We start from the raw sequence: 19,198 nt of genomic DNA on the forward strand, positions 1-19,198 counted from the left end.
GCCGGGTGCGGTCCTGTCAGCTGCATTCCCAGAGATTTGCCCCCAGCTGCCTGCTTCGCCAGCAAACGCCGGCGGAGAACTTTGTTCAGCGGAGGCTCTGAGGGCGTTGGGCGTTGTGTAGTTCCGGGAGGTGGGGGATGGCCCCTGATGCCTCCCACGGGCCGATCCAGTCCCAAGCAACTGGAGATGGCCCAGCTCAGCTAGGGATTCTCCATGGAAGCAGCGAATCCTCCTCCATGCCAAAGTCCAGAAAGATCTGGTACACTTCTCTGGATTGCATCAATCCCGCAGATCTAGTGTCCCCCAACACCCCTTCTTCTCTCCCTACCCCACCTCATCCTGCCTCCTTTAGCCCCCCCTTGCAAATTTATACAGTTGTGCTCAAAAAATAAATTAAATGAAATAAAGGGACAAGGACCTTTTGACGGGCCTGAGCAACATAAATAGAAACAACCCATCCCAACCTTCCTTGGGTCCATGAGCTTTTTGTTCATGAAAGGCCCTCCCCGTGGAGGTCCAGTCCAAGGTCTCTGTTAAGCATTTTGTTCCCTTGCTCCATACCCCCCCATTCCCCACCCCAGCATTGTTTGTAGACATAAAGCCCCCCCCCCCCCCCCCCAAAAAAAAACAACCCATGACATTTGGAGTCCGCCCTGCCCCTCATGATGGGCGACAGCAGGGTTGTATTTGCCAGTCACTGGAGCCTGCGGGGAGTAACATCAGCCTGGCCACCTCCCGCACGCCCTTCAGCCAGGACAACAACGGGGGCTGGGCGCTGTCTGCCACCCCACTCGTCAGCCTCAAGCTCCAGCTGTTGGCAGCTGCCACAGCTGCCCCTCCAGACCTCCCCTCCCCACCCGATCAGCCGTCTCAGCTCCCGGGCTGGAGGGTCTCACCTGGCGGCTCCTTCGCCCTCTTCAAGGAGAAGGCGAGGATGTGCTGGAAGGAGCAGGCCAGCGGGTGTGAGAGGGGTGGGCACGGAGGCCGGTGGACGGATGGGGCCTGGGCGCCCTAGAGCCAACGGGGTCAGGGTGAAAGGGGGAGAGAGAGGGGCATGCCTGCTGCTGGCTCAGAACCCGCACTCTCCGAGCTGCTGTGGCTGTTGTAGCTGGGGCTGGGGCTTGGGCTGCGAGAGCGGCTCTGGGGGCTGCGAGTCCGGCCCGGCTGGTACTGTAGCTGTCGTAGCTCCGGCTGTGGCTTCCGGCTGTACGAGTAGCTGCTCAGGGAGCTGGAAGAGGAAGGGCTGGGTCTGTAGTAGGGGATCGGGCGCTTGCGGGCACTGCAAATGAAAGGGAAACTGAGTCAGGGCCAGGCTCAGCAAGACAGTGAATTGAATTTGGTTCTGGGCTTTGGCTTGAACACAGAGGGGGAAGCTGAGAGGAGTGGGGGGCATTAGTTAGTGCCAGCTGAGCCCCACATTTACCCCCCCTCCAAACAATGGGCAAGTTTAGATTCAGATCTGGATCCAAATGTCCTGGCTCAAGGGGCCGGACCCAAGGCCAGCTCTGGGCCAGAACTCTGCCCAAAATAACAGAATTTCATGGCCTGGCTCCAGAGCGGCTTGAACGGGGGGGGGGGGGGCGTGGGGGAGCGTGGTGCTCCTTTATAAGGTGCTGCTGCTAGGGAACATGGCTGACACCTTGCCTTGCAGAGGCATGAGCTGCCTGCTGGGTTAATCTTCTCGCCAAACCCCACTGCCAGCCCCCCTGGCTGCCCCCACAGTGCCCAAGCCATGGCCTCTGGGTGTTAGTCCTGGATTAGGAGGCTACTAAGAGCAGGGAGAAAGGTTAATTGTAGCATTGTTTTTTTTTCCCCCCGACACCAAAGAGTTAAAGCTGCTGAAAACCAGAAGTTAGGGATTAGTGGGTAATTCCCTTGTGTGTGTGGGGGGGCAGAACAACCTGCCCTTGGGTTCTCCCCCAGCCCAAAGGGGAGGGTCAGGTGGGTAAAGTCTCTCCCTGCCCCCATTCAATATGCCAGGTGCCTGGGGGACGGGGACAGGGCCAGTGCCCGGGGGGCACCCTGCAAGGAAACCAGACGTGAGAGGGGAAGAGAAACAAAGGGGAAGCTAAGAACTGAGGGAAAGAAGAAGGTGAGGCCAGAGCGGGTTTCCTGTCGGAGTGGATCTCTTGACCCCACAGCTCCCTGGTACCTTTTGTGGCCCCCTCCCAAGTCCTCCCCCATGGATCCTAAGGCCCCCAAATCTTCCCCCCTGTGGCCTCCAACACTCCCCCAATGGCTCCTTGACCACCAGACACCTGCAACGATGCTCTCTCGTGACTTCCCCTGTCCTTTCCTGGGGGCCTCCAGGGGCCTTTCTCTAGGGGTCCCCCAAACCTGCCCTACTAGCCCTCCAACCCCCCCCCCCCACTTCCTCATCACCTTGCCCCATGAACCTTACGCCCTTCCTCAGCTGGACTCCCCCCAGCACAATCCCCACCTCACGCGTAGCCCCTCTCCTTGGCTCAGCCCCATTCAACAACGCCTCGCCCCACCCTAGACTCAGAGGGCAGCTCCGGCGGGAGGGGCTTAGGGGGCTAGCCCCTCAGCTGCAAGGCTCTCTGCAGCAGGCAATGGCAGGGAGCCAGGATGCTGGCCCCAGAAGCCCACTCAGACAGAGTCCATCGCCCCCTGCCCCCGGCACTCGCAGGCTCAGGCCACTTGGGGCTAGGGCTACGGCAGGCAGCAAAACCGGTGAGGAAGAAGGAGTGAATGTCACCAAACCAGCGCTGGCAGCCCCCAGATGCACCCTCCCTCCCCTGCCCTCTGAACACTGCCCGCCCCGGTGAGTGGTGTTAGTGGGAGCGACAGAGTGAGACAGACGGCACAGACGCGCTTAGCGCTGAAGGCTCACACGGTGCATTCAGGGAGACGCGGGGAGCGGGGTCCTGGGCACCATGGTCACCAGGCCCGTGGCGACGCTCTCCAAGAGGAACCTTGAGACGGGCTGGAAAAGGAGAGGTTGGCATCAATAAGGGAGGCGGGGAGGAACAGGTCAGAAAAACCCCGGGGCTCGAGATGCAAACAAAGACGCTCCAGGCGCCTGCTGAATCTTCCCGTAGAGGGGGCTTGGTGCTCCTTTGCAAGCAAGAGGCCCCAAGCATCATCTCGTGTTTCTATCTTAGGGATGTATGTGGTCCCCCACGCCCACATTCCCTGCAGTTTCTAGGCACATCGCCAGCTTTGCAGGACCGCTGTGAGGCAGGGCCAGGCTGTTATTCCCCATTTTTACAGAATTGAAACTGAGGCACAGAGCAGCTACCTGATTTGCCCCAGGTCCCACAGCAAACCCTGGGGCAGAGCAGGGAACTGAGCGCAGGGATCCCAAATCCTAGGCTCATGTGCTAACCCTTGTACCACCCTTCCACTACTTATTTGGGGCCCACTGCTCCATTTCCTGCTCAAATCCACCTTCCAGCCTAGCCGAACCCCAAACAATCAGGACTCAAGTCCCACCCTCAAAATCATGAGATAAAAAAAATTCACACAATTGTGACTACAGTAATGTCAGGGGCTGCTTAGTTGCTGTCTGGGTTTTATGCCTTCGGGGGGGGGGGGGGGGGTCATGGTTTTAGGCTTTTTTCCCCACAGCGGAAGGGCTAGGAGTCCCTTTTTTAAAAAAATGTAATCAAAGGACTCCAGCAGCTGGGCTTTAAGAGAAACAACCATGCACTGTGAGACTGGTAATAAAATCATGTGGCTGGGCAAGGCTGCACCAGGGCTAGAATCCACTAACACTGTGGGGCCCCCACCCAAGTCCCGTCTCTGATGATCCTATCCTATCCAGCCTCTGATGATCCTATGTCTTGCCATATGGGAGACAGGGAAGGAGCAGTAGCAGTGCATGTGTCTGGGGTGATTGGCAGAGTAGGACTGAGTGCTCTAGCATTCACGGAAAGGGACGATGCCAGTGCATCACCCCACCCCTACACCCTCCAGTGGCTGATGCCATTACAGCCCAGTCACAGGACACTGGGCATCCCACATTCCCAGGGGCACTGAAATACAGCACTTTTTTATGGGGCGCTACATCTATTCTTGTCTCATAACCCGGCCCTGCAGGTTTCACACACTGCGAAATCAACCCATCGAGCACCCTTCCAGTATCGCCCCTTCATGGAGGAAAAAATCATTAGCTCTGAAAGGCAACTTCAAGACAATGGCTTAATTACACCTGCGGGGGGAGGGCGGGCTGGGAACCAAGGTGGGTGCTGTACAGTACTGTATCAATAAGCCATGGCATTGATTGCATGGCAGTAACACGATTATATCGCACGCATCACAGGTGCGGGAAAGCAAGTTACTGCTCCGTTTACCTCCATTCCAGTGGTGTCAGCTTGCAACACAGCTGCTTCTCTTTTGGCAGTAACTATTTGACTTGCTTCATCACCCTGACCTTGCAACCCACCACTTGTGTAATGCCAAGCAGCCCCGGAACATCTGGGGCCTGTGTGCCTGTGATGGCATGTGGTGCTCTAAAGTTATGTGTCCAAGCTTCCTGCTGGTGCAAATGGGTGAAAGCTCCTTTGACTTCAGTGGTGTTTTGCCCATTTACATCAGCAGGGAATTGGCCCATAGTAGGCAGGACTGCACTACTCTAACATAGCAAAGCCACAGTGAGTTACAGGGGTCAATAACACCAGCATTTACACCATCATGTATTCCGTGACTTCATATACAGAAAACGCTATAGGAGAAATCCACAGAACACTTTAGCTCATTGCATTGGTACTAATTTTCCTATCCTCTCCACCTCTTAAGCCCTCGAGTCTAATTGTCACGGTAAGTTTGTGCTACAATTCTCACCATGTGACCCAAGGCTGGTTTTCCATAAATCCAGTTGTCCAAATATTAATGTCACAATTGACAGTAGCTAGAAAGAAACAGGTTAGAAAAGGCAAATCTCAATTTGAGGTTTAAGTTTCTAGCTCTGAACAAGGTTCTAGTCTTTCAAACTGGGTCTGGTCTCAGATTAACTATTGCCCAGGTTGGAATTTAGGACTGAGATCTGTTTAATTTCAAAGAGAGGGAGATTCTGCATTTACAGCGCAAGAGAGAAACAGATCTGGGGCAGGATCTTTTGTTTTACAATATAAATAAAATGTTAATAAAAGAAAACATGTATTTATTTATTTTGAAGGATCTTAGAAGCTTGTAATGTTGGTATCTATCTATCTATTTATCCCCATACACACTCATCTATCTATATACTATGGGGCCCAAGGTTCACCACAGGGGCGTTGTCTAGACTAGGATTTGGACAGTGCTAGCTAACACATTAACAGCCTAGTGTAGACAAGGCAGTGTACCTTTAACACCAGGGAAATTGATTGAATTAACTCTCCCTTCGCTGACCAGCTGCAGCAACCTGGGCTCTGTCTTTGCAGAGGAGCAAAGGGCATTTTTGGGGCAGACACTGGGGGTTTGAGGCTATCTGTGAATGAGTAAAACCCCTGAGCTGAGCCAGAGCTGAGCCCCTGCACCGTGGGAGCTACCTTGTAATTCTTCTGGGCTCCATGAAGCTGGGAGAGTCACGCCTCCTCTTCCTTATAGGGGAATAGCTTCTGGAGCGGCGCCTGGCCCGGGCAGGATCCGTGTCACTGTGCCGTGTTCGGGGCTCGTGGTCTTTCTCTCTGGATCCAAACCACACATGTTAGCTGGGCTGCATGCATCGTGGTGTGCGCGCATGTCTGTTACAGGCCTATACATATGTCCTGTGTGATCTGTGTCGGTGTGAGTCCACATTTGTGTATACATGCTGACCCCATAGGTGGATCATTGTGTGGAATGGAACCCAGGACCTGTGGAGTTAAAAACAAGCCTCTACTGGCTGAGCTAAAGGAACAGCGCTGGTAGTTTGGAGGCAGTAGCAGACTCATAAACCCCTTGCCTTGTCTAGCCACTAGGGCAAGACAAGGAGCTACACCATGTTAGCTCAGGTTACAGCTGTGACCACACATGACTCCATGGGTCATATAAGAGCTGGCGCTGGAACAGGTCTGTTCGGTCCCATCTAGTCCACCTCACAGGTGCCAGTGCAGGATTCTGTCTGCTTTGCTTTGACTGTCCCACGAGATGGGGCTTCCATCGCTCGTCCACCTGTGCGTATCTACACCCAGACATGTGGGCAGGCTGGCTGCAATGGGGCTAGCCCTGGGGACCACGCAGCAGCCTCAGCTAGTGCAGAATGTGGCAGCATCTCCATGAGGTGGTCACCCTTGTGTGCCCCAGGCTGCCCCGGTTGCCCTCAGATCTCTGGGTGCAATTCACCACCCTCTGCCGGATCCATTAAGCTCTCTGTGGTTTGGGTGCTGATCTTCTTAGAGATGCTGGTATCTCTCTTCCTGCCCTCCTTACCCCAGCCACTGAGCTCAACCAGGAGGGCTGGAGCCCTTGATGAGCATGTACAGAGGAGAGAAAACGACATTCCCAGTGAAGGAAGTGGTTTCCTTCACCTTGGTCTGACAGAGATTGTTGCCCTTCTGGCCATCGTTACAAAGCACATTTATTTACTCAAGCCTCTCCTGATTGGATGGGTTGGTGCGCAAGGCACATGTCTCCCATGGGTACATCTGACCCCATGTGTGTGCTGGTGTCCTTGTGCGAACACTGGCTGGGTGCCTATCTGTGCCGAAGTGTCTGCTGGCATCCTGACCTATGCCTTTGCCAGTGTGTCTCTGTGCCCATGTGGCCGCCCCACCCCGTGATCCTGTCTGGGGGGATGTGTGCTGCTGGGCCTCACCTGCTTGAGTTTTTTTTTCTGCGATGGAGACTGGCTCCGGCTCCGTGCTGGTCTTTTTCTCCCGGGATCGTGACCGGGATTTGGATTGGGGAGCCGCTGGAGCTCCAGGAGCTGCTCTGGGACAGGCTCTTCCTTCTCTCGGAGTTGTGCCTGGAGTGCTTGACAGGGGACTGGGAGCCGCTGTTTGGCCTGCCCCGGTGGTGTCTGTCCTTTACCCTGCAAGACCATTGGATCAGCCAGTCAGTCACTATCTCGCCCCACTCACTGTCACCCGCTGGCCTCCACCATGTTTCCAAGGAGACTGGAACACCCTACCCCACTTCCAGTTGAGTCCCTTGAGAACAATTGTGGCGTGGGCATCCAGGAGCAACAACAGTTAGGGCCTGATTTTTAGAAGTGCTGGGCACCCATAATGCCAAATGATGTCAATGGGACCCTTGGGTGCTCTGAAAATCAGGCCATGAACATTCAGTGACCCCACATGACTGTGTCAATTAGGGTGCCCATCAATGGACTAATGTGGGACTAATTTTATTCTTAGTAGAATGACTACTTCTGCTGCCAAGGCACTCCCTATACCATATCTAATTAACCTATGGAACTCACTGCCACAAGATAATACTTAGGCCAAGTTTAGCAGGATGCAAAAAGTCTGAGACAGTCATATAAACTAACAGGGACCTCAACAGTTCCATTAGATGGGACAAAGTTTTGTGAAAGGGATACAAATCCTCATGCTTCAGGGCATAAGCCAACCATTCACTTCAGGGGTCAGGAAGAAGCTTCCCCAAGGAGCAGATTTTCCACAATTGTCCACTAAGGGGTTTCTAGCACCTTCTTCTGAAGCATCTGGCACCAGCCACTGTGAGGACACGGATTGTATGGACCAATGGTCTGATACAGCCTGGTGATACCTGTCTTCCAAGTATTGGGAAACAGAGGCTACAGTGGTTTTGAGTTGCAGTGTATAGTGTCTGATCCCTGATTCTCAGGGGATTGACCATGTGCTCCACAAGAAGAGCAGAAGAGAATAAACTGGAAGCAGCTTTTCTCCTTTAGGCGCGTTTCCCTGCAAACCTGGAATGTGCACACCTGAAACCTGCATCTCTCGGTCTGGCCCTGTTCCAATACCATTTCCAATCTATAGACAGGGCAGATAAGAGCGAGGCAGGAGGGGGTCCCACTCACTGGGCCAGAGTCCTGTGCAATGAAAGCCCGCTATCCAGCCTACATTTCCCCTTCCTTAATGCTCCCACCCAGCCGGAGCAATCGTGGTGTGAATGCCCTTTGGAGCCATGTAACCTGCACTCACATCTCCCCTTTAGGAGCTCCTCTGCCTAGTGGGTGGAACCCCAGAAGCCAGTCCCTCCAGTGCCAGGATCATTTCCACCATTCTTCTCTGCGCTGCTCCCAGCCTGCCAGTCAAACTTTGCCCCACAGTGAACACTGGGTGCTGGGGCGATCACATCATCGCCATCAGAAGGGGCCCTGTTAGCTCAAAGGCCTCTGCTTATTGGTCTCTCTCTCTATCACAGCCCTCCTCCCCATGGCATCTCCACCTCTCGCATGCTTTAATGTCTTTACTCGGCTCCTGCTGTGAGACACATTGGACAGGCAGAGAACTGTGGCCCGGAAAGGCAACGAGACACCCAAGGGAGTGCAGGGAGTTTATGGCTGGGCAGAGAATTGAACCCAGCTATCCAGGGTGAAACACCAGTTGACCTCATGGGTGGAGGATCAAGCCCTGCAGGCAGCAACTGGGCTCTGAGGTCTCCGGGGCCCCTCCCTTCATGGCCCGACTCTTACTTTTTCAAAGTGCGCCCCATGGTTCTTCTCCGCCCCCCGCGCCGCCGGGTAGGGGTGTGAGCAGGCCGACCCCTCCGAATCGCTGCTGTAGTCGGTGTGGCTGAGCGAGTGGGGTGACTCCTTCTGGGCCAAGGCCTTGGCCTTGCTCCTCCCCTTGTGTTTGTGCAGCGACGCGGACCGGGAGCGGCGTCGGTGGAGGTTACTTGTCCCCTCCGGAGCATCGGCCTCCTTTCTCCGGCGACACGACCGGGGGCTTCTGGGGCCGCGTCTGCCGCCCTTGGAGCGGGGGGATGGCGGCCGGTCTTGACATGCCCCCTGGGAGAAGGGGACGTAGGAGTCCAGCCTCTGACGGGAAGAAAGAAAACGGGTGGGGAGGAAAGAAGAGAAGAGAAGAGAAGGGGAGAGAGGTCTTTAAAGGGGAACCCCAAGCCAAAAGTGCAATTCACAACGTCAATGCACATTGCATAAGGCAGGCTACACAGAACTCTACTCTGAATCTGCCCTCCTGCTCAGCCTTTCGACCTCAACAATGCAGCTCATGCAAATCTCCGCATGCAAAACACAAAAGAAATCCATAAATCAAAAACTGGAAGAAGGGAGGGAGACTTCAAATGAAAAACCATCTGAAACGGAGTTTAAAAAACCCCCAAAATAAAACTGTGTGTAAACACCAAACGAACCAAAAAAAAAATAAATAAGAGAGGTTGGAGGGGGAAAATAAATTGGACTTAATGAGGAAAAAACCAAACCAAACCGGGATGTTGAAGGGAAACGGGCTGAGGGAAGGAATGGAGTGGTAGGTCTTATACATAGTGTTTGGGTGAAACAAACCAAGGTGTGAGGAAGACAGCACAGAAAGATGGCGAGGGGTGGGGCCGGGAGGTAATGGGGGCGGAGTGGGGCGGGGGGGGGGGGGAAAGTATAAAAAAACAAAAAGAAGGAAGAGAAACATTAAAGAAAAAAAAAAGAAAAGAAAACTCCACAAATGTCGTCATTACTGAATAAACGAATGGTTTCTGAACTCTTCCTGGGAAACTGTTTTTATCTGTGAGTGCAGAGCCCTGCTGAGTTTTCATCAGCGCTCTACATGGACTCCTGCTTTCTGCTTCCATTTTTTTTTCCTTTTTGTTAAATTCTGATTTTTTTTTTTTAAGTCCCTCTTGGTTAACATCCACTTACCAAAAAAGTGGCATTTCCTCCTTTAGTAGGTAAGGTATGAAGAGAAGGGAAAAGCGGGGCAATATAAGTGCATCATTAGATTCACAAAAATGCAAGAGAGAACGAGAGAGAGAGAGAGAGAGAGAGAGAAAGAAGAGAAATAAAACAAAACAACTCACTTCTCCTAGGCCTTGGAAACATCAACCATGTGAGAAACCAACTCTAGCTGGATTTGCATTTGCATCAGCTCTGCTTTGTTTGGTAAGCAAGTTCAGCGTAGGAGCCCCGGTTTTTGGTTGGTTGGACGGCTTTTACTTAAAAACATTGAGTTCAAAGCCTTTAGAGTCTGCATATTTCACCCAGTGCCCTGCTACTTTCACCCATTCAATAGCACAGTATCGGTCTGCCAGATCCAGCAAAGGCCTATAAGAAATTCTCAAGGACACTCTTGGCAATGAAATCCCATGGTGTGGATGGGAGCGGGGCAGTAGGGAAGTGGTACCAGCAAGTTTTTCCCCCCAGTGGTAATATTCCAGAATCTAGCCAATGGCCCAAGTGGCACAAGAGAGGCCTGTGAGAAAGCAGTACAATTTCACATTGACTCTTAGCTATGATCTGGTGTGAGCCTGCATGTCAGCTAGAATCCCATCTTGCATGGAATCACTGTGGCTGGATATGAAATATACACACGGATTTGCACAGGAAGGGCTAGCTTCTGGGCCCTCACAGTACCGCAGCAAAGCGAATGGGGGGAAACGGGGCACTGTCTCCCCTGGTTTTAAATCAATGTAAGCGAGAGAAAAAGCCGCTGACGCTGTCTGGAACCGTGGGTGGAGCTGTCTTTTCATTTCATTCCAGCTGGGTGAAGACACCCGCTGGCGACTGAGCTGCCCTGCCCAGTGCTGGCCGACAACTCAACTAGCCTTCGACTACAAAAGACAGTGGGATCAGCCTAATGCACCCCACTAAATAAAGTGACTCAATAAACGGAGTCGTCTTGTGCTGCCATGCTGTTCATGGCATCCCCGCCTGTTGGGTTCGCTTGCCTATAGGGCTCTAGTGACACTGTATAAGCATTAGCTGAGTCAGACTCCTTTGGGAGAGCTCAGCAGTATTCCACAGATGGGGACACTGAGGTGCAGAGCGGTTATGCTCACTCCCCTAGACCACACAACTTGAGTGGCTGGCTCTTGGGCTTCTATTTTATCCTCTGCCCATTTGTACAACCCGTGGAAGCGTGTGATATGCTGACAATAGAACCTAGCAATGGTTCCTTCTAATTACTGTCAGTGCACACTGCCCCGGGAATCACACAGATATAGACTATTTTAAGTCACACAAATGTTTGTAAAAGAACAGGAGGACTTGTGGCACCTTAGAGACTAACAAATTTATTTGAGCATAAGCTTTCATGAACTACAGCTCACTTCATTCACGAAAAGCTCATGCTCAAATAAATTTGTTAGTCTCTAAGGTGCCACAAGTCCTCCTTTTCTTTTTGCAAATACAGACTAACACGGCTGCTACTCTGAAACAAATGTTTGTATGTTTCACCTAGCATGTATCTTAACCCCACTCCAATTATAGGAACTTAGGGCTGATACTGCTTCAAGGGGAAAAGAGCAAAATCATGGGCCATTAAAATCAATGGAAAGGCTCCCACTGACTTCAGTGGGCTTCGGATCAGCTGGGTGAGGCTGAGTATCTCCAGAATCCCTGCAAGTAGTTATAGCCTGTTCCTTCGAGCAGCCACAGGCCATTGAAAAGAGGTTGAGCTAATAAACTGGGGCACAAAGAGGGGTCCTAAGTCTACCCTTAACACTGCCCCACTCTCACGTGCTTTTTTCCCTTTACTGGATTTTCACCTCCCTGTTGCAGTAGTGCTCTCTACCAAGTCACACCTGATAACACAATTGTTTTAGTCACATGTCTTACTTTCATTCTCACCAGTGCCGCTTGCCATACGTCCTTACAGTTCATGCTGCTGTTTATCCTTAGCTTCGCCGGGGGGTTAGAGGGCCGACGAGAATAACGGATCCGTGCCCCTGGCTGGATTCAGAGCTGCACTTACCCAAGCCGCCTGTGCACTGTAATTCTGATCTGAAGCCCCGCCTGTGGCTCTGGCGCTGGGACCCCACCCAGCTCTGCCCCAGCACCTCGCATCGGACCTGGATTAGCCCCCTGCTATTCCAGCCCTGGGACTTCACAAGGGCCATAATATCGTACACTATGACAATCCTAGGTCTGGCTAAGCAGAGAGTCCCAGCTGCGGCGAACAGATTTGGGGCCATTGCTGGCTAGAGATTAGCCCGAGAGTGAAAAGTTGATTGCCCGGTGGGGCAGGACCCAGCCCTAGCGCTGCCATGGGAAAGGCTGTAGCATCCCCCTAACCAATGCTAAAGGTGGTTTGCAGCCTCTTCAAAGGGGAATTGGGTTGGCCTGAGCGGTACCTGGTAGGCAGCTCTGGAGACTGACGTCCTCTCTTTACCTACAGATCAGACTCGGCTGCACGAGTTTCTCCCACCCCGCCCCAGTGTCTCCACACTGCTAGGGAGACATTGTGTCCTACGGGCGAGGATCTGTCTCCCGGAGCTCTTCTGTGCTGGGCCGGCCAGCACGGGGGGTGTAGTGAGGGGAGTTTACTGACATGGATTCCAGTGCAGGTGGCACTGACTGGAGACCATTGGAATTCACAACGGAAAAAGGCTGGCTGCCCGTTGGAAACCTGGGCCCCTTAATATAACTTTAGGCTCCTAAATCCAAGTGGCCTCCTATTCAGAGCTGCTCCCAGTCCCACTTTCCTCTAGCTGCCAAGATTCAGGAAATCGTTCCTATGCTATACCAAGGGGGTCAAGGTGCCCAACTAAGGGTTTTGGTGCCCAACTCCTATTGGATTCCAGTGAGATTTGGGCAACCACCTAACTCCCTGGGGCTCCTCTGAAAGACCCAGCCTGGTACTTAAGGTTAGGCTCCTACATTCATAAGCACTCCAAGGGAAGGAACATCATGCAGTCAGACGTTTCAAACCCAGAACAACTGCAAACCGGGCACAGGGAGGTATAATCACCCAGCGACATGCCCTTGACTCACTGCATGAGCATTTCCACTCTCATCTTCTGGCTCAAGGACACCCACTCCCCTCCCAGGTCAGATTCTCCTGCCCAGGGGCTTTGTAACATCTTCACCCCCATGATTTATCCTTCCTCACCCCCAGCTCCTCAGTGTCACAGCCCAGGGATGCTTGTTCCTGCATTTCCACCTTGTGTCTACATCTGAGGATTCCCCCTGTGCCCCACATCATGGGGTCCCTGACCTTATCTCACGTCCTGGGGGCGTCCCTGGCCGAGGAGTTTCCCTGGCATCTCAGCACCTTCAGACAAAACGAACAGTAACAACAGTCATAGCGAATCAAAACTGCAAGCAACAGTCCTGGACTAAGCGACTCACAATGGCGCACAAGTGGCTAGCGTTGAGACCTGTAGCAATCCTCTCGGCTGCACTGGGGAAGCAAACATCCATGATCATTGCTCAGACGGTTGAGCGAACCTGTTGCGCACAGATGGAAAACGTATGCCGTTCTTACAGGACTGAGCCCCACTTCACACTTATTCAGACACTTAAGGCTGACATTTTTGACACTGATGGTAATTAACCGAGGGAACAATTTCCCAAGAGCCCTGGTGGATTCTCCATCACAGACAATTTTTAAATCCGGATGGAATAGTTTTCTAACAGCTCTGCTCTAGGAATTATTTTGGGGCAGGTCTCCGGCTTGTGCTGTGCGGGGGGGGAGGGCAGGCCAGGTGATCACAATAGTCCCTTCTGGCCTTAGCAGCTATGAATCTACACCCCCGTCACAACAACAACCAACTCCTCCCTGACGGGAGAGGTGCTTATCTACAGGTGAACATAGCGCATTCAAAGTGGAGATCTCTGCTCTAGTTACCTAGTTCAGACCAGGCGGCCAGTTTTTACCGTTAGGTTTCTGAGTTAGGTCACCTGCTTCCACACCTGGGTGCCCAAATCGGCACATAGGCCCAGATTTCAAAAGGTGTTTAGGAGTGGCTCTGCTCAGCATCGCTGTGCCTAAGTGATTTGGGAGCCCCAGGCCCAGATTTCTAAGGGATTTGGGTGCCTAATTCCCACTGAAATGAGACTTAGGCACCCACATCACTCTTGACAATGAAACTTAGACTCCTAAGTCAGTTAAGAGTCGCACTGCTGAGCAGCACACCACGTAAACGCCTGTCAAAAGCTGCAGCCTTTAAGGATCTGGGCCGTAGCTATGTGCTACAGATTTAGTTCTGATCCGAGGACCCGAAGGCTCCATTCTCTCCCCATTCAAGTCAATGATAAAGCTCCTGTTGATTTCAATGAGCTTTGGCTCAGACCTCAACTGCACAGCTGGGTGACTTGATTAAGATGCCCATGTACAATAACAGGACTGTGCCTCGGTGGAATCAGGGCAATTTCTGCATGTGCAGCCTGCCTTTCAGGGACTCACATAGGTAGGGTTTAGATGGGCCATAGGCAGCAGCATTGCTCAAGGTTTCCAGCTGAATTTTGTCTGGGACATCACAGCTCGGTGCCATGGGTATGCTGGTGCCCCCAGCACTTGGGATGAGAGAAGTGACCCAGGCAGGAGAAAAAAGTTGTATTGTAAAAGGGACGCGCTTAAATTTCCTTGCAAGCAAACTGGTAATTAGCAGGGCTGGGAAGCGGAATCTGGGGAAAGCTCATGAGTGTTAGCGAGGCTCTGGGGAAGATATACAGGATGGGACTGAAAGTCACCCCACCTTTAAAATGTACCTGGATGTGGCAGGGCTCCTTTAATAAGCTGCTGTGGGGACTAACTCCCCCAGGTTGGGCGGACAGTAGCCACTGATTCAGGCTACTGAGTACATACACCGCAATTACATCCAGTGCCCAGTAACTGCGTACTTGGGTGGGAAGACACAGCCCACTTCATTTCCCTTCCTAGCATGCTCTCCCAGGATTCTGCAGAGCTGACACTGAGCGGCTCGGTCAGGCTCTGGCCAATTACACTCTTGTAACAGTGAAAATGACCGTGCACTAATTTCCGTTCTTTTGACCCTTTACCAAGACAGGGAGCGAGAGAAACTGCAGGTCTGCTTGTTGAGCTATAGCTACCCTCCAGACCTACCTCCCTCTCTCTGTCTGTATCGGTTTCTTTGTTATCTCCGCTAGCACTGGGAGTGGTGGAGAGAGTCATCCTAAAATGCATTGTCAGGAATAAAAGCAAAATTGACCAACATTGTAACATTTAACCAGAGAAGCTCAAAGTCAACAGTGAGCAGGCTCCATTTGTGAGGATGCTTATTAAGTTGACAATGCCTTAAGGGGCTGGGAGGGGTTGGAATACCTCTCCCCAGGCTTAGAACCCAGTCCCCGCAGACATGTGGTTCCTAGCAGGCGGTGGGCTACTAACAGTGGTAAGCACGGTGGGTGAAATTCACCCTTGTGCATCGACCCTGTGCATGCATTACGTCCCTGTAAGCGCTAATTGTAAGGCCTTGTTTTGGTCCCGTGAATTTCACTCTTGTGCTAAGTTAGCACGGCCAAGCTTTTCAAAAACGAGCCCCTAACGCAGGGCTCATGAAGCCATACGTAGGTACCTGGCTCATTCCCATAGTAGTGAAGGGGAGTTCTGGGAGGCTGGTCACTTCTGGCAATCAGCTAGGTACCGCAGTACCAGTTTGGGAACCTAGGTGTGTGTCTTTGAAAGGCATCCTCCCCACCCCCGTATTTGCATGATCAGGCCCATCATTTACAACATGCTTTCTGGCCTCAATTCAGCAAAGCACCTATGCACATGTACTAAAGTCAATGGGACATAAACAGGTGCTTAAAGTTAAGTATGTATTTAAGTGTTTTTCCATATAGGTACGATTTGCTGAATCAAGACCAAGTCCAACCAAAATTGCTTCTTGCTTTGCTTCTTAGCTTGAGCCAGACATCACAAATGGAACAAGAGGCTGATTAGAAGATGACAAAAAGGTGAACATCTCTATATTTTCTCTCCCGTCCCCCTTAATGATCTAAACTTCCTAAACTTTCAATAACCCAAGAAATAAACAGGCTGGAATAATCATTAGAATCGCTGGTCCTTTTTCGTTTGGTCTTGTCTCTATTTGTCATTAAGTTTGTTTGTCTTGTTACCCAGCCCCTAAAAAATCACAGAGGAAATCAAATTGACTAGACAGAATTATACCATTTATGGAAACAAACACAAAGTTGGAGGGCTAAAACACACAGAAATGCATTCTAACAACGGAACAAGAAAAGGGGCAGGAGGAAAGGAAAGAAAGAAAGAAAGAAAAAAAATTACATGGACAAAAAAAAAAGTGAAAGAAGAGCATGGCTTTGTAGCTAACTGGGAAAAATAATACAAGTTAAAAAATTATACAGAGCCACCAAAAAGACAAAATGAAAGAGAAAAAGAGAGAGCGAGAAAGAGAGAGAGAGAGAGAATAACATTAAATCAAGCTACGGTGCTTTTCAACAGGCTGATCTGCAGAAGTGAACGTGCAGAGGCGGACAAAATACCTACCTTCTGCTTTGTCAGTGACAGGAATGCAATAATAAAAAAGAAAACAATAAACTCCACATTTGGAGTGCAGAATGGGAAAAAGACAATGACTCTTTAGTAATGTGATTTAGACCCTTTTGTGATCAAGTTTGCTTTGTTCTGAACTGGTTTGGCTTGTTGGCATTGGTCTGGTTTTCACTGATCTTGTTCAGTGGGTGAACGAGGCAGCCGTATTGGGGGTTCGTTTGGTGGTTCAACCAGCCCTCTAAATAGCAGCGCTTCTGTTCTGTTTTAAAGTCTCTACGTACCATCACAAAGTCCCAAAGAGCATGCAAGTAAGCAACGGATGAAGGCAGAACATGTCAAGGTTTACTGGGTTATTTGGGCACTGGGGTAGGCTAGGAGTGGCCCACAGGAAAAAAAAAAAGAGAGAGAGAGAGAGATAGCAGAGAGTGAGTATGGGAGAGAGGAAAAGAGAGAGAAGGGAAGGGAAGGGAAGCCAACCAGAGTGAAAGGATGGGATGAAAATGTGAATGGTCCACTTAAAAGGGAAGTCAGCTCCACCTGAACATTGACAATATTGTTTGTTTGCCCCCGACAGGCCAATATTTCTCCCAGACTAATTTTAGGGGTTGGGTTTGGTGAATACACAGTTCAAGAAACGTACCCAGTCACTCCCTATTTCCAAGCTCCCTGACTGTTCTCTTGGGGTTGAAGGATGAGCAATGCTGCCTGGTGGATGATGTAGTAGTAGAGGTGTCAAGCCCCACTCCACCAAAGCACGTAATGTGGCCAACTCTTATGATGTTACCCTAAAGCTTATGCTCTTGGGTTAAAGCTTCCGGTCCCGGAGTTGCGAATTCATGAGAAACTCAGCTGTCAGGTTCTAGTCCCTGTGACTGTGGGGCTAAGCTCGAAACCGACTTGAATTCATTTCCATCCTACACAGGGTTTACAGTTTGGTTCAATGGCTCTCAGCACCCACACTCTACAAATTGTTCCAGAACTAGGGCAGAGACTGTCTTTTTGTTCTGAGTTTGTACAGTGCCAAGCACAGTTGGGCTCTGGTCCATGACTGGGGTTCCAAGGTGCTACCACGATACAAATAAATAAATACATAACAAGACTAATTAGATCTCGTTACTGACTTTTGTGCCTTGACAGCAGAAAGAAAAGGACATATGTTTTTTGTGGGGGAGGGGGCTAGATTTTGAATTTGGAAATAAGTCCAGCGACTTTTCTTATCTGCACAGTTGTCTTCCCTTTTAAATTCTCTGTTCAAAATATGGGGATGGAAATACAATGTTCAACGGTTGTGGCTATTAAGATAACAGCTGCTTTTTTTTCCTTCTCCACATTAACACACAGCAAAGCAAAGAAATTCTAGGATGACACAACAACGACAGGAAAAGAAATAGAGAAATATAGAGTTTGCATTTCTGTACGTCACGAAGGGAAAATAAATCAATGATTTTTAAAAAAGGAAACTAAACAAGGAAAAAGCACGTTCAGTTACCCTTCCCTCCCCCTTAGCCCTGCTTCTGCTGAGCAAGAAATGGAATTGTATATTACCGTTTTCAAACAGGAGGCTAAAGAAAAACACAGATGGGATTAAAAAGAAAACAAACCAAAAAGAGAGAGAGAGAGAGAGAGAGAGTTGTCGGAGAAAGGCACAGCCAGCGCTTGTTAACAAAAGGAACTCGTGCTTATTCAGCCGTGACTCTGATATGATGGGGCAGCAACGAAGGGACACAGAGATGGGGGGCTCTTTTTGGTAATCTCTGCATCGTTATCCAAACGACATGGTCAGCAGTTTGCTAAATCCACACGGGACCTTTGATCCGGGGGGTTGGGATTTCAGGGAAGGGTTCACAAAGACTAAGGACAATCGATAAAGCACCATGGGTTTGTGAATTGGGGGGAGGGGTGCTTGTGGGATGGGAAGCAGAATCATAATAAAAATAAGCCATATTAAAAAAAACTCCCACAATATAGAAGAAATCAAAGAGCCGCTCCAGGAATTGGACTGAAATCTCTGGTTTGGGCAACATGATTGTTAGTGGGAATTAGCCTCGAAGGCAGTTGGGGACTGGGAGGAGGGAAGGAAAGGAAAGGGAATATGAAAATGTAAAATTTGATTGCCAAAATATACTAGAGCCGTAGGATTGCATTTTCTTCAGGCTACTATACACATTCTCCGCCCCATGCAATAAGATCTCCAAAGCCATCTCATCACATCCTGATTGTTACAGAATGAGCAGGAAATCAATCCCAGCTCTTTCCACTCTGTCCCAAAGCCCGACCAAGTCAATGCAGAGACATCTGACTTGGACAGACTTTTGATCAGGCAGCATCCTGATACAGGAGGCAAAAAAGGAGGTCTCTGGTGCAAAGCTTGAAAGCACAGTTCAGAGTTCAAAGGCAGAACACTTCTCCCTGGCTCAGGGTGGCGCTCTGAGCACTGCCCTTGGGAGAAGCCCCCTTGGCCAGAAATCCCTGGGGAAACCTGTCCTAAAGCAAAGTTCTCTGTTACTAGAGCGGAGTGGAAAGGGGGATTTCTGTCCTGTGGATAATTCCGATACTTCAGCATTTGTTTTTGTCCCAAATTGGACAAAAAGCTGAAAAATATGGACATTTTTCTTGGACTGAAATGTTCTGAAAAATGCCAATTTGGAAATGGCGAATGCTTCTGTTTCAGCAGTTTTGGTGGAAATGAAACGTTCCGATGTTCCCAAATTGAGATGTTTCCTTGCAGTTGGTTGAAATGACCCAGACTGTTTCGTTGTGAGTCAGTTCAACATTAACCGGCATTTCCCTAGTGTGCCGCATTGCCTCATGGGAGCTGGAGTTTGGATGGGACATGCCCATTCTCCTCTATGGGCCGGATTCTATGGCCAGACTACATTTCCCATGATGCACCACACCATTCAATAAGAGGAGAA

General features: G+C 50.6%; 1 protein-coding gene across 3 annotated transcripts in view; it reads right to left on the reverse strand.

Annotated features, from left to right (window-relative positions):
- Positions 1-1,034: 1,034 nt before the first annotated feature.
- The window catches only part of SRRM3 (serine/arginine repetitive matrix 3), a 175,553-nt gene continuing 157,389 nt past the window's right edge, over positions 1,035-19,198 (reverse strand). For 2 of the 3 annotated variants that reach the window (XM_043499447.1, XM_043499448.1), the window contains 5 exons: positions 8,549-8,893; positions 6,743-6,958; positions 5,496-5,633; positions 2,855-2,947; positions 1,035-1,279 (listed from right to left, as the gene is read on the reverse strand). In XM_043499447.1, coding sequence (XP_043355382.1) covers positions 5,598-5,633; positions 6,743-6,958; positions 8,549-8,893 — 597 coding nt within the window. In that variant the 3' untranslated portion in view covers positions 1,035-1,279; positions 2,855-2,947; positions 5,496-5,597. The remainder of the gene's footprint in view (positions 1,280-2,854; positions 2,948-5,495; positions 5,634-6,742; positions 6,959-8,548; positions 8,894-19,198) is intronic. The other variant, XM_038375813.2, reaches the window with a different exon arrangement.

The sequence above is a fragment of the Dermochelys coriacea genome, chromosome 17 (genome assembly GCF_009764565.3).
Source record: "Dermochelys coriacea isolate rDerCor1 chromosome 17, rDerCor1.pri.v4, whole genome shotgun sequence".
Classification (NCBI taxonomy): domain Eukaryota; kingdom Metazoa; phylum Chordata; order Testudines; family Dermochelyidae; genus Dermochelys; species Dermochelys coriacea.